The sequence below is a fragment of the Pelmatolapia mariae genome, linkage group LG7 (genome assembly GCF_036321145.2).
Source record: "Pelmatolapia mariae isolate MD_Pm_ZW linkage group LG7, Pm_UMD_F_2, whole genome shotgun sequence".
NCBI lineage: Eukaryota > Metazoa > Chordata > Actinopteri > Cichliformes > Cichlidae > Pelmatolapia > Pelmatolapia mariae.
Window position 1 is genome coordinate 40397942 of NC_086233.1, and position 12575 is coordinate 40410516.

At 41.3% G+C, this 12575-nt stretch overlaps 1 protein-coding gene across 1 annotated transcript in view; it reads left to right on the plus strand.

Moving 5' to 3' along the window:
* The window catches only part of cttnbp2 (cortactin binding protein 2), a 94686-nt gene that overhangs the window by 51102 nt on the left and 31009 nt on the right, over window positions 1–12575 (plus strand). The window contains exons 3-4 of the mRNA XM_063479095.1: window positions 2455–2685; window positions 8498–9923. Coding sequence (XP_063335165.1) covers window positions 2455–2685; window positions 8498–9923 — 1657 coding nt within the window. The remainder of the gene's footprint in view (window positions 1–2454; window positions 2686–8497; window positions 9924–12575) is intronic.

The window sequence follows — 12575 nt, forward strand, 5'->3', positions numbered from 1 at the left end:
CTCTGTGCTCTTTATGTGAGCGTGTTACTGTTTGACTCTCCAGACTTACTTTTCCTTCTTTGGAAACGCATCTTGCAGCTTCGTCCTGCCATTCGTTCCTCTCTGTCCCTGCTGTCTGTGGCTTTGTCCCACACTTTGGCTTCCCCTCCCCCCACATAAAATTTAAGTCCCAACCCTTTAAGTAACCCTAGTTATTAATTACTCACCATTTTTCTACTGCTGATAGATATGAATCATGACTGTAAAATCATTCCAAAACTGCAATTCAAATCTTAGATTAAGGCACCTCCCTTTTGCTTAAAGATCACATCAAATGGTTTGTCCTTCATAAATGCCTTGACTCAGTTATATGTTATAGATCGAAAGACGACCTTCACCCAACTCTGATGGCTTTTGTTTTATTGCAGTGTATTCCTGAAACATTTATTACTCTTTCAGCACTACTTATGGTCTGTGCAGGTTTGCAGCCGCTTTACTGCCGCCAAGTGGATTTTGGTTAGGCAGTATTTGGCCAATCGATGGTCATTTGGTTTTGGTCAGAAGAAGACCGGTTCAACAGGGGTAATGTTACTGAGGCTAATAAATGCCAGATTCTGCTTGAAGCAGCCGTGAATAACACTGGATCTTACAGAAGATGTTTCCCCTCTATAACCTGCAGGATTTGATGCAGTGAGCTGTTTCAGGGGAATATACATCAAGAAAAACAAATTCCTCTTTGAAAATATAGCGTGCAAGCTATTATGCTAATGTATTGTTAACCAGTGTATTATTAGCACTATTAGAGTACTAATCAGGTGGAACCATATAATCTTCCACGGCACACCTGATCATTTCTGACGGCACACCTATGTGCTGCGGCACAGTGGTTGGGAAACACTGCTTTAGAGTCTTTAGGGTCGGTCCAACTGCAAAATGAGAGTCTATGAAGAGCAACTGGTCAGCCTGGTGGTTGCTGGCAAAAAAGATAAGTTGGCAAGAACTGTAACGTAAACAGGAAAGTTGTGGCTATGACTAGAAAAAATAAATAATTTAACATAGGTACACACTGACTACTGAACCCAACACAAGTGTAGACTCGCAGTTTTAGTGTTTCACTCAGAGCACATTGCCCCTGCTGTGTGTACAGCCAGCTCTGTTTGATAGCTTCTTTTTTTTTCTACCTGCAAAAGTGTACACCCAGACTCTCTAAAGCCACACGGATAATGTGAATTTTTTCCCCCTGGTGTCTGTATACATTTGACAAAGTTTTGCTGAAAACAAGTCAGATGTTTACTACCGCTGTTAGCTTTGTTTTTGTTTTTTGGCCAATCACGAGTCTGCTGCATTCATATGCTGTTTGGAAAGACGTGCTGTCTTGGGACGCTGATTTGCTGAAGCATTAAGCATTCTGTTTACATTCTACTGGAAGTCCAAAGCTGGAAGATGAATGATAAACATTGGAGTCTGCAGCTGTGCAGCTGAAAAGATTTTCAGCCATGCTTGAAGTTTGTAGTTGGCAAAGGATCTTCTACTTAACTGCAAAGGGACGTCGTGTTTTCAGTTAAGAATGGAAACAGTCATGCCAGTATAGCCGTGTTCTCTTATTATACCACAGCCCTCCTGTGTGTACAGTCTTCCAAGCTGGTCAGAGGTATCTCCCATCGCCATGTACCAGTGTAACCTGAGCGCAGTTGTGCCTGCTTCAGTGCTGAATGCTTGTGGAGTCATGCGGTTGGGGTAATAACATTTAGGGGGGAAGAGTTGGTTGGTTCGTAGTTCCACAGCATGGCCTGAGCTTCCTTTTATTTTGCTTGGTTTTTTTTGTTTTTTGAAGCACTGTGTAAGGGTAGGTTGGGTGTTAATGGTGGACTGGTAAAAGCTTTGAGCTCTCCAAATCACCATAAATATGTCCTCTCCTGCTCGTTAGCTGTTATTTAATGTAATGTAATTACGGGTGAGTTTGTTTGGGACACAGCCTGACCCTGATGACGGCCACGGGACCAGACGAGTTGGTCAAGTAATAAAGTTTCAGTGTTGCTTGAGCTTCAACCTCTTTGGGACATAAATTTCCCATGGGTAGCAGAGAGATCTCCAAATAAAGTTGAGGAATGCTTAACAAAGTGAAGAAAATGAACCACAGTTTGACGCCTTTCATGTTGTTACCCCGTGTGCTTTTTGGACACGTACACTTTTGATCTAGGTCACTGGATGAGGTTAAGGAGAGAAAGTCATTCCTTATCAAAGGCTTTTTGTTTTTGTCTTACATTATAACAATGTCAAAGTACTGTTAGTTAATGCATTGTTTTCTGGTTGTACGCTAATTCTATAACATATCTACAGTATGAGATTATATGTGTGATTCTGGTTGAAAACCTGGAAACATTCTATATATTATTTTTCATCAAAATCATTTTACTTCATGTAGTGTAAACAAGTTAAATAGCACCTTTTCTGCTTTTTCTGTATCCCCTCCAGGCTCAGCGGAAGGAGGTTTTTCTCCAAGAACGGTACAGCCACTACAGCCTGACTGACCCCTACCTGGCACTTCAGAGGGACTTCGAAGGCGGGGTCCCCGGAGGAGACAAGGAACGGCGTCCCCTAGGGTCCAGCCCCATCTCCGTCTTGGAGGCCGTCATGGCACACTGCAGAAAGATGCAGGAACGCATGTCGGCCCAGCTGGCTGCTGCCGAAAGCCGTCAGAAAAGGGTAAGACATTGCGGGGGGGATTTCTGTTGGTGGAGAAGGTTGGAGTTGAAAACAAAAATAGAGAGTGCATGGCCTTGTGACCATGAAACTGAAACTAAAACGCCACCTGTATGGTTGCTAAGGAAAGATTTAATTTCTCACATGAAATCCAATCTCTTCACTTCTGCTTTTTTAAACCAGAACTCCCAACCAGGCACAACAGTGGAAGCTGAACGTCTCAGGATGTTTACTGCAGGCATTGGCATTGACAATAATTACTGTAACTTAATTGGATTTTTTTTTGTAAACAGTCCTTGTGCAGAAATGCTTTGAAGGACTGAATCTACTGGAACGATTATCAGCTGCTGCATGGCGTCGGAACAAAATGGATTAAAGAGCAACTAGTGCATTTATTTATTTATGGTGTTGCTTCCTGCAGCACCGCATATTGTATAATTAGTCAAACAAATGTTGACATTATTCATTTAGAAGAGGTTCATGAACTGCCCATTGATAAATTTCACATGATATCCAATCATTATAGGAGGGAAACACATAGAACAGTGTTTCCTGTGCTGCCAGACAGTTACAAGGTTTGTGTGTCCAAAATGCCGAATGGTTGTTGAATCTGAACACATGAAAGAAGCTTTGATTAAATTTGTGTTGTATCCTTTCCAAAAGTATTACTTTGGATTTGACATAAAAGAAATTCTTGCCTTTAAATGTAGTACATGGAAGGAGCTGTATGTGCGTCAGAATTTGTAGCTTGTTCATGGACTTTCTTTAGTTGGAGGTGATCTACAATGTCTTGAAGCAAATGCTCTAGTATGTTAAACCATGTTTTGTCATCAGTTCTGCATTGGTCATATGACTGAAAGATATAAATAGTCACTATATTGTTACATTGACTTAATAGTATATTTATGTTTTAAGCTGCCTCTGAGCTCACATCATTTCCTTACCAGCAATAATACTGCAGTGTTTAGCATTACTGCTTTTTAGCTTTAGTCTTCAAGTGAAGCCAAGGCTGGCAGAATTTTTTTTTCTTTTAAATCATCTTGTCATAAGCTGAAGTTGTGCTGCTAGGAAAAAACCCAAGGGAACACCAAGATAATCAGGAATCGTGCCCTGTGGACGGTGAAAGTTTGGAGAATTTAACCGCAAGCTACTGAGATATTTCATTGTGAGCTGGACCAGCAGAAAAACCAACACCACCATCATTAGAGCCGTGTAGCTGCGGTAGCAGAGAATGGTCAGTCGCATTTTACAAAATGTCTAATTTCTGAGCTTATGTTTCTTTTAAGTTAAATTGTAGTGAATAGGTGGCTATATTCAGTCAAGTTTAATGAAATCTATTTGCATCTTCTGTTTGACCACAGATTGAGTTTATTTACACAGAATTCAAATCTCTGAGGCTGAAATCCTCCAAAGGAAGTTGTGGGAAAGAGAAAATTCGACGCTTGTCTGTGTATATTAATGTTTTTCATGAATGCATGGGTATTATATGAATGGGGTAAGAGTGGAGTAACAGTGTGTCTGTGTTGTGTGCAAACCTAATACCTATTTTCTGGTGTGTCAGTTCTGCTTTTGTGTACAAACTCATATACACACATGCAGTGTGTGTATTTGAGTGTGTGTTTGTTCGAGGTCTCTTTAGGATTAGAAAGCCCTGATTAACTGTGCAGCCAGATGTCTGCTATCCCTCTGTCCCATTTTCGCTGTTTCTCTTTTTCCTCTCATATATTTCAACACAAAGTGTTCAGACATGAGGCTGGAGGACTGAGTGTGTGAACAATAAAGAAAATACTCTGTTTATGTGTATGTCCTGTCCATGAACTCTGAAATACAGATTTAGTTCGAAGCCACACTGAACCTTTGTAAGTAACCACACACATAAATACATAGAGAGGAGGTATGGACGAAGGAAGGAGTGGAAGGAAGGGAGAGGTAGGAGTCGGCTGTTTTGACAGGAAAGCTGGTTAAATAGATTGTGTGTGTGTGTGTGTGTGTGTGTGTGTGTGTGTGTGTGTGTGTGTGTGTGTGTGTGTGTGTGTGTGTGTGTGTGTGTGTGTGTGCATAAAAATATAAACGTAACTTTTAAAAGAAATTGAATTTTCCAGATCTTAAATAGAAAAATGACAAATGATGCCTCTGTCCATGAAGTTAGAATCAGATGTTACAGTTTAGGAGCAAAGATTAGAACATTTTCAGGAAGTGAGAGAAGTAACCTGTGACATGTAGAGGTTGTCTTACTATTTCTCTGTTACTGACAAGTGTTTGTTGTCATCAGGTGAAGATTTAAAAAGGTCTCTTAAAGGGTTTAAGGAGGAAAAGTTTGTGAATGGAATTTCAAATTAATTAAAAAATGATTGCAGTAAAAGTATGTGTTTGGCTGGGACTGGCTGCGACAGGAAACTCATCCAAAAAACAGATGGTTTAATGCAAAAAGAAGTCTCACAATGCCCCAATGTCATCACACGCCCTGCAGATAACTGTGAAACCAATTTTTAGTTTGCCAAAGAAGATTCAGACAAACAATTTATGTTCTCTGGACAGGTAGACCAAAGAGAGTTATATGGGCACAGTAACTGTAGGCATGTTCGGTGCTGATCAAAGGCAGCTTTTCAGAAGAACAATTTCACACCAGCTGTACAGCAAACTTTTTTAAAATCTTTGGATTCTCAGGTTGATTTGCTGTCTTGGGACTCAGCAGCTTCCAGTCAGTGATACTGTGAAGCCATCTGCTGGAAAGCTCAACCAAAATATATATATATATATATATATATATATATATATATATATATATAAAAAATATCCCAGAATTTAAAGCCATTTAAAATTTTGCAAAAAAGTTAAAAGACCAATGAAGTTTTTTGTTTTTTTTGTTTTTTCAAATTTCATGTCAGAGACTGGTGAAAGATTATTTCAAATGTTTGGAAAAAGCGTGTTTTTATGAAAGGGCAGGAGAATAGCTTCTGGTGATATTTTGGTTAAATAAATAGAAATAATTAAAATAAAAATAATTTAATAATAAATTGATCATCTTTACTATACAACAGTTTCATTGAGTTGTACCACAATATCTGAGGTTTTATTTTAGTCCACTCTGGTCTTATTTTAAAGGATCACTTACTTGTCGTGGGTTTTCTGCATCTAGTTTGGTCCCAAATAAGTAAATTGCAGCGAACTTTTATGGATACTGCATCTCTTCACCATGAAAAGCTCTTTGGTTTCTTTGGTTATGCCTTTAGAAATGTTACAAAACAATAAGAAATGCGGACTGAGTGATGGAGCTGCCCGAAAGTTAACCTATCTCCTAATTAACCATGTGATTTGTACCACAATGCCAAGACTGGTATTTTGATTTGGAATGTACCATTTTTGTAGTGTTATCTGCAGTTAGGTTTGCGGAGTCTTCTGGGATTGAGGAGTAAAACTGAAAATTATGGTTATTTTCTTAGGATTACACAGTGCATCACATGGCAGATTCAACATTCTCACAAGACAGTTTGACCTGAAAACAGAAAGTGCACCACTTCACCTGTGAAACCACTCTCAGTACTGCTGAGAAACATGGTTGTATGACTTTGAACTACAGCGGTTTTGCTTCTTTTTAGCCCCCCAAAACACACTTAAATGTAAAAGAAGCAACAACATACAGCAATGTACTCTCATTTGACATGGTGAATATAAATTGGTGAAATTGAGATTTGTATGAGATTGTTCCTTAAGTTTTTTGCAGTTGCTGTGGTGCTAAATTATGATTTTTGGTTTGGCACAACAGAGCAACGTACTAGAAGAGCGCATCTTCTTCTAAGATGGAAGCTGTGTACTCTTTTTAGTGTATAATAAATCACCATATCACCACTGATTGCCCAGTTGTAGCCAAACAATCAATCAGCAAATGTGTCAGGCAGGTTTCACTGGAACTCTTAAAATGACCAGTGACACAACAACAAACCAGCACTGCTAAAAGACACAGGCTTAGCATGCTTGGAGAGATCTTCTGGTTGCTGGGTAGAGTGAATTTCACCTGGCTAGTTCGCGCTATCTTTATCCCCTCCGTCTGTTTCCACTTCTGTTGTCCTCCTGTGAGTAAGCTACTGAATTATCCATGAGGTCTTAGCCAAGCTGAAGACAATCAGGCAGTTAATACATAACACACTCTGAACTTGTTCATGGGAATAATAAAGGCAATCCCCAAGTCCTGCTATCTCCTTCTCCATGAATCAGTCATGAAGTTGGAGAAAGACCCTGTCCCACCCTACAACTAACACCCTACTGCCACTTTAAAGGACCAGCATTAACCTGTATAAAGAGATTTTACATAACAATTTGTATCATCTGTAGGCATAGTATAAGATTTCTGGAAACTCTTTGTAGCCCACTTGTATTAAGAGTGCTGTTAGCAATAGCAGTAATTTAAAAAATCATCATAGACAATCTATAAGATAATTGAAAATCACACCTACAGTAAAAAAAAAAAAACTTGGTGTGGTATGGTGCTGGTGGGGTGTGAGTCTCCAAATCTGGAATTTAAAGAAATCTAAAGCTGGGAAGTTTTCTATCTGCAAAGTATTCTGTCTGTTACACCATTGTCTACAATACGCCAAACCATTTAGAAATGAATATAATAAAAGACTCCGTAGCTTTTTCCAGTTGTCCTTAATCGGAGACATGGAGTCATGCATATTACAGAGTTATCTTAATCCCACATGGTTTTAATCTAGTCCTCCCAGTGTGTTTCTACATGTACAGTGTTCCTAAATGTGTTTTTCTGAGGCATTAGGCTGACTTACAGCAGACATAATCCTCACCCAATTAGCAGCTAGTCGTAACACCTCCTTTTGAGTAACAACTGGCATTCCCCTGGCTCTCCTCCTGCTTATAAAGCCCTTACTTCTCCTCAGCATCAGCTGGTGATGATATCTATTCCCTGATGGTTTGGAACAGCAGGAGTGAAGGAGTTAGCTAAGGCTGGGAGGGGTCTCACTTGGGATAGGAGCAGCAGAGTGTCAGCTCTATTGTTTGGGGCTTGTTAGAGAGATGGGGTCAGTTGGGTGGAGAGCCCCAGTTAAGCCCCCCCTGTGAAGCCAACTCTGAGCTAATAATAGCAGCGATGCTCCAGATATAGAGGCCACTGGTCTGACAAGTCATCGAAATTCAACCGTATGCAGAGACTCTGACATAGAGACACATAAATTCAACCACCCTGTAGAGGAATAAGACCTGTCTTGTCTGTCTGTTTTAATTCAGTTACTTTGTCTGGCTGATTTGATTAATCTGTGTTAAACTATGTTCCCTGTTCTCCTAAAAAAGTTCAGTTTTTGTTTGATTTATTAATGCATTCACAATTGAGGTGCTGCATTGCCTCAGAATGTAAGCAGTTGGATTTTCAATTCAGGTTCAGCTATTTGAACCTGAAGTTTACTATGGTATTAAAAGATGTGTCAGATTGCTTTATAAGATCATATCAAAGACATGGTGCTGGTGAGGTGTGAGCTGGGGATTGGATATTTGACATACGTGTGACACTTACTGAGCTTGTACAGCACATACAATCTGTGAGTATTGTGGTATGCTTGATTGCAATTGATTTATTTGAAAGATGTCAGTGAGTTGTCATTATGTCACATGTCCAGTGGTAATACTGTCACTAAAGACGTTGTAGAGGTAAATTATATCCTCTTGTATCTGCACACATGTAACCTGAATTACTTAGTGTGATTTCTTTTTTGGTGTCTTATTGTGTATATATTCAAGTTTCAGCTGTAATGTCTGTGATCTGTAATACTGCTCTCAGACTTCATGTGTCTTTTCTTTCCTTTTTCAGCTGGAGATGGAGAAACTGCAGCTCCAGAGTTTAGAGCAGGAGCACCGCAAGCTGACGGCACAGCTGAAGGATGAGCGTGAGAAGAACAAGCATATTGTCATGATGCTAGTCCGAGAGTGCAAGCAGCTTGCCACACGGGTCGTAGAGGAGTCACAGCGCTTTGATGAGCTCCAGGCTCGCCTGGATGAGGAGAGTCGCACCTCTGGCCGACTCCAGGATGAGTTGAGCTCGGAGCGCCAGCGCAGCCAACAGATGGAGGCGAAGATGGAGAAGCAGCTGTCAGAGTTTGACACGGAGCGCGAACAGCTGCGTGCAAGGCTGGGCCGTGAGGAGGCAGAAAGCCTGAGTCTGCGGCAGCAGGTGGAGCAGCTCAGGACTGAAAGGGGTGAAGGCAAGGATGGAGCTGGTCTGCCTGCTGCTAGTAGACCAGAACCTGCTGCTGCCACCAGTACGCCACCCAAACCTAAAGCTCTGACGTCTGTTTCTGTAGCTACAGAGCCCATTAGTTCACGAACAGCGTCTTGCCAAACGGACCTGCCTCCCACAGAGGTGGAGGGTCCTAAGAAGACCCCTCTCACTATACCTGTCAAACCAACCCCTGCCAACTATGTGGGCCTGAGCCTGCCAAAGACGACTGGCCGGGGGATCATCCACAGCAGCTCAGGAGGACTAGCACAGACAGAAAATGGCTCAGAGGGCAATGCCCCCCACGGCTTACCCAGCGGGGTCAGTCCCCGTGTCCAGGCTGCCCGCTACAAGTTCCAGGAACAGGACCAAAATGGCACGGCATCCCAGAGTCCTCCAGCCCGTGACCTTTCTCCCACCAACCGCGATAACTTTGCTGCCAAGCAGCAAGCACGTCACACCGTCACGCAGGTCCTCTCACGCTTCACCAGCCCTCCTGCAGGAGGGACTGGACCCCTGCGTCCAGGCCTGCCCCATTCTGCCTCAGAGGGAGGCCCTTTTCCCAGCCGCCTGAGCCACCCCATTGGCCTCAAGTCTCCCACGGTGGCCAGGATCGACAGGGGAAACCCTCCTCCTATACCTCCCAAAAAGCCAGGGCTTTCCCAGACACCTTCTCCTCCTCATCCACCCATCAAGGGGGTGGGAGACAGCAGCCGCACCCCTGGGGCTGGGTTAAAACCAGCCACACCCCAGCTGCCGCCAAAACCGGCCTTGGACCTGGTCCCAGCCCTGACGGCCTCTCAGGTGGGTGCCTGCCCCCCGTGCCGTTCCCCAGGGCCTGGCCGGGGCCCTCAGCAGCATCCAGCAGCAGCATGTTCAGAGTGCCCCCCAGTCATCAGCTCTGCCACCACTGTCAGTAGCCCCTCCTCCATAAACCCCCCCTCCACCTCCTCCTCCATTAGTGCTCCATCCTCCTGTAGTCCCCGTGCCTCATCAGGCAGCCCCCTGGCAACAGCATCAGGTAAAGGGGCTCCTTTTTGCTGCATCTCCCTCCAATTCTGCCCACTGCCTCTTTTCTTTACCTGTCTTTCCAAGATGCTAGCCTTGCCTAGCTTAGCACAGCATAAGGATCAGTTCACAGGAAAACTGGTATAACTGCAGAAACGACACATGGGTCAGCTCAGTTTATGTTCTTGCCCCCCAACCCTGAAAAGCCTTACAAGATCCAATGCTACTCACTGCATTTTCTCTCAACTTATCTCTCCTTCTTTGCCTTTAATATGCCCTCCCCCTGAGCACCTTTCATCTCCCATGATGTCACATTAGACATGTCAGCATCAGTATCAACAGCAGACATTTAGAACATGTCACTAGGATGTGTCTGACTGTTGCTCAGAGACAAGAGGTTAACAGAAGGAGAATTTCAGGGTGAACTGAGACAGGCCAGCGCCCCTCCCGGTGCTCTCATGTATTCATATTGTTGGGCTTTCTAAAAGTAACCCCCTATCCTCTCTGAAGCTGATGCCAGAGGCTGCTCTCTCCTTCCCTTCCCCTTTTCCATCCTCCAGTAGCATGCAATGATTACTCCTCCACTTCCTGCACTACTTCCTGTTTCAGCTTCCATTAACTAGTCCGACTGACTGTTTGCCATTGACAGCACTCTGTATGCAACTTGTTTGCTTTGATATAAATGTTAGCATTTCTATTCACTGTAATGTGAATTTCATGCTTTGATTGGTTGCACTGTGTGGTGTGATTAAAGTTAAATCCAGCTTATTAGAACTTGGGTATTTTTTTGATGTTTAGGTTCAATATTTCTGTATTGTCTGGTTGCAACACTTAGTAATGTGTGTTTTCCCAGATTTCCATGAGGGTATAGCAAAAGCTACAAAACCATTACCAGGGTATATTTAATATATATCATATATTATAGTATATGCATTATATAGTGATCTGTCTGTTCATGTAACTATGTTTTGGCACGAGCAAAACACCTTAAATGGAAAAGCACCTTATATTTAAGAATCTGGCATGCAACTGAAAAACCTGACTATGTTTTTATGGCCATATCTTACTTTTTTCTTCTTTTCTTTTGAAAATAGCAGATCCACCACCTTTATTGCCAGCCTATATGAAATTCTTGCATTCGATTGCAGCATGTCCCACTTACAAATCTGACAAAGCTGTGGAGTAGTGTGAAAAGAAATTCCGCACTTTGAATTATCTATCACAGTTATAAGCCAAACCATAAAGTCAGCTGTCAGCATACATGTTTCTGTAGCTTTTGTTCTTATCCTGCTTTTGCACCAAAACCACAAAAATTCCAACCAGAACAACTGCTGGGGCTTTCTTCGTCTTGAGATTTGATGCTGCACTTTTTCTTTACTCTTTTGAATCTGTCTCTTTTTGTCTTGACACACTTCAGCACTCAAATTCTCCACTTTCTTTAGCCTATTTTTAACCCTGACTGTTCAGAAATTGCCACAGTAAAATAAGTATGACAACTCTGAATAGGCCCATGTTTAGTAGTCATAGCGCAATTGTTGGGGTTGGTAATTAGATGTTTTTTCTTCACTTCATCTGTTTGTCTGTTTGCAGTGGTAATTTATTAGTCTGTGTATGTTTTCACATTATCTGACTAAATAATAAATATATACATATATATATATATATATATATATGTATATATATATATATATATATATATATGTATATATATATATATATATATATATATATATATATATATTTGTCTATTGTGTTTGTGGATGACTGATGGTACTTAAAGACCTATCTGTCCTCTTGCTGTGCATTAATCACATGCGATGACAGGCTTTCTGTCCAGACTGCAGGATGCTTCACAAGCTGATTAAATCACAGCCGTTTTTAGCAGGCTTCTTTTAGCAGACTTCGAACCACCCCTGTAAGGAAGCTTTCAGTTTAATATCTGTTTTTCACAGCAGGGTAACAAATTCAACAGAAAAAAATGTGAAAAAAATGTAGATGGTAAAAATAAATATTGTCACCTTAAGAACTCTTTCAAACCCTCTGGTAAGCTAGACTTTAAAATTCAGATAACCAAAGACACAACAGGGGGATGTATAAAATATTTCAAATTAATGCACTAATTGTCATCAGTGCAGGGCATGATTGGTTAGAATTTTTGCTTAAACCTTAAAGGACATTTATGCAGACTGAGTGATTTTAGAGTTTAGCTTGCTTGTAACAAGGATAATATTTTAGGCATTACAGTTGATCTCAGGTTGAGAAAAGTGGAGCCGAGGAAACCACAGATTCCTGGAACAAAACTGCAGGATGTAACTTTAGTTGTTACTCCCATAATCTTTTTAGAATCCTAATGATGTGTGTGTGTGTTTGTGTGTGTGTGTGTATATATATATATTTTACATATATTACATATATATTACAATAAACACCACATAGGTTTTGTAATAGCTTTGAGGTAGAATAGCAGAAGCTAAATTGAGAGCTTATTTTAAAAGGTTTGCTTTCTGTGGTGACAAACTAAGCAATTAGCAATTCCAGACATTCTGATATTAAGTACAGTCTCTGTCTTGGTTTAAGGTGAGTAATTTAAAACTATACATTTTTAAGAAGCTTCAGTTTCATTAGACACTAATCAGACTTTTTGAGATTTTGTTTTCAAGTTATT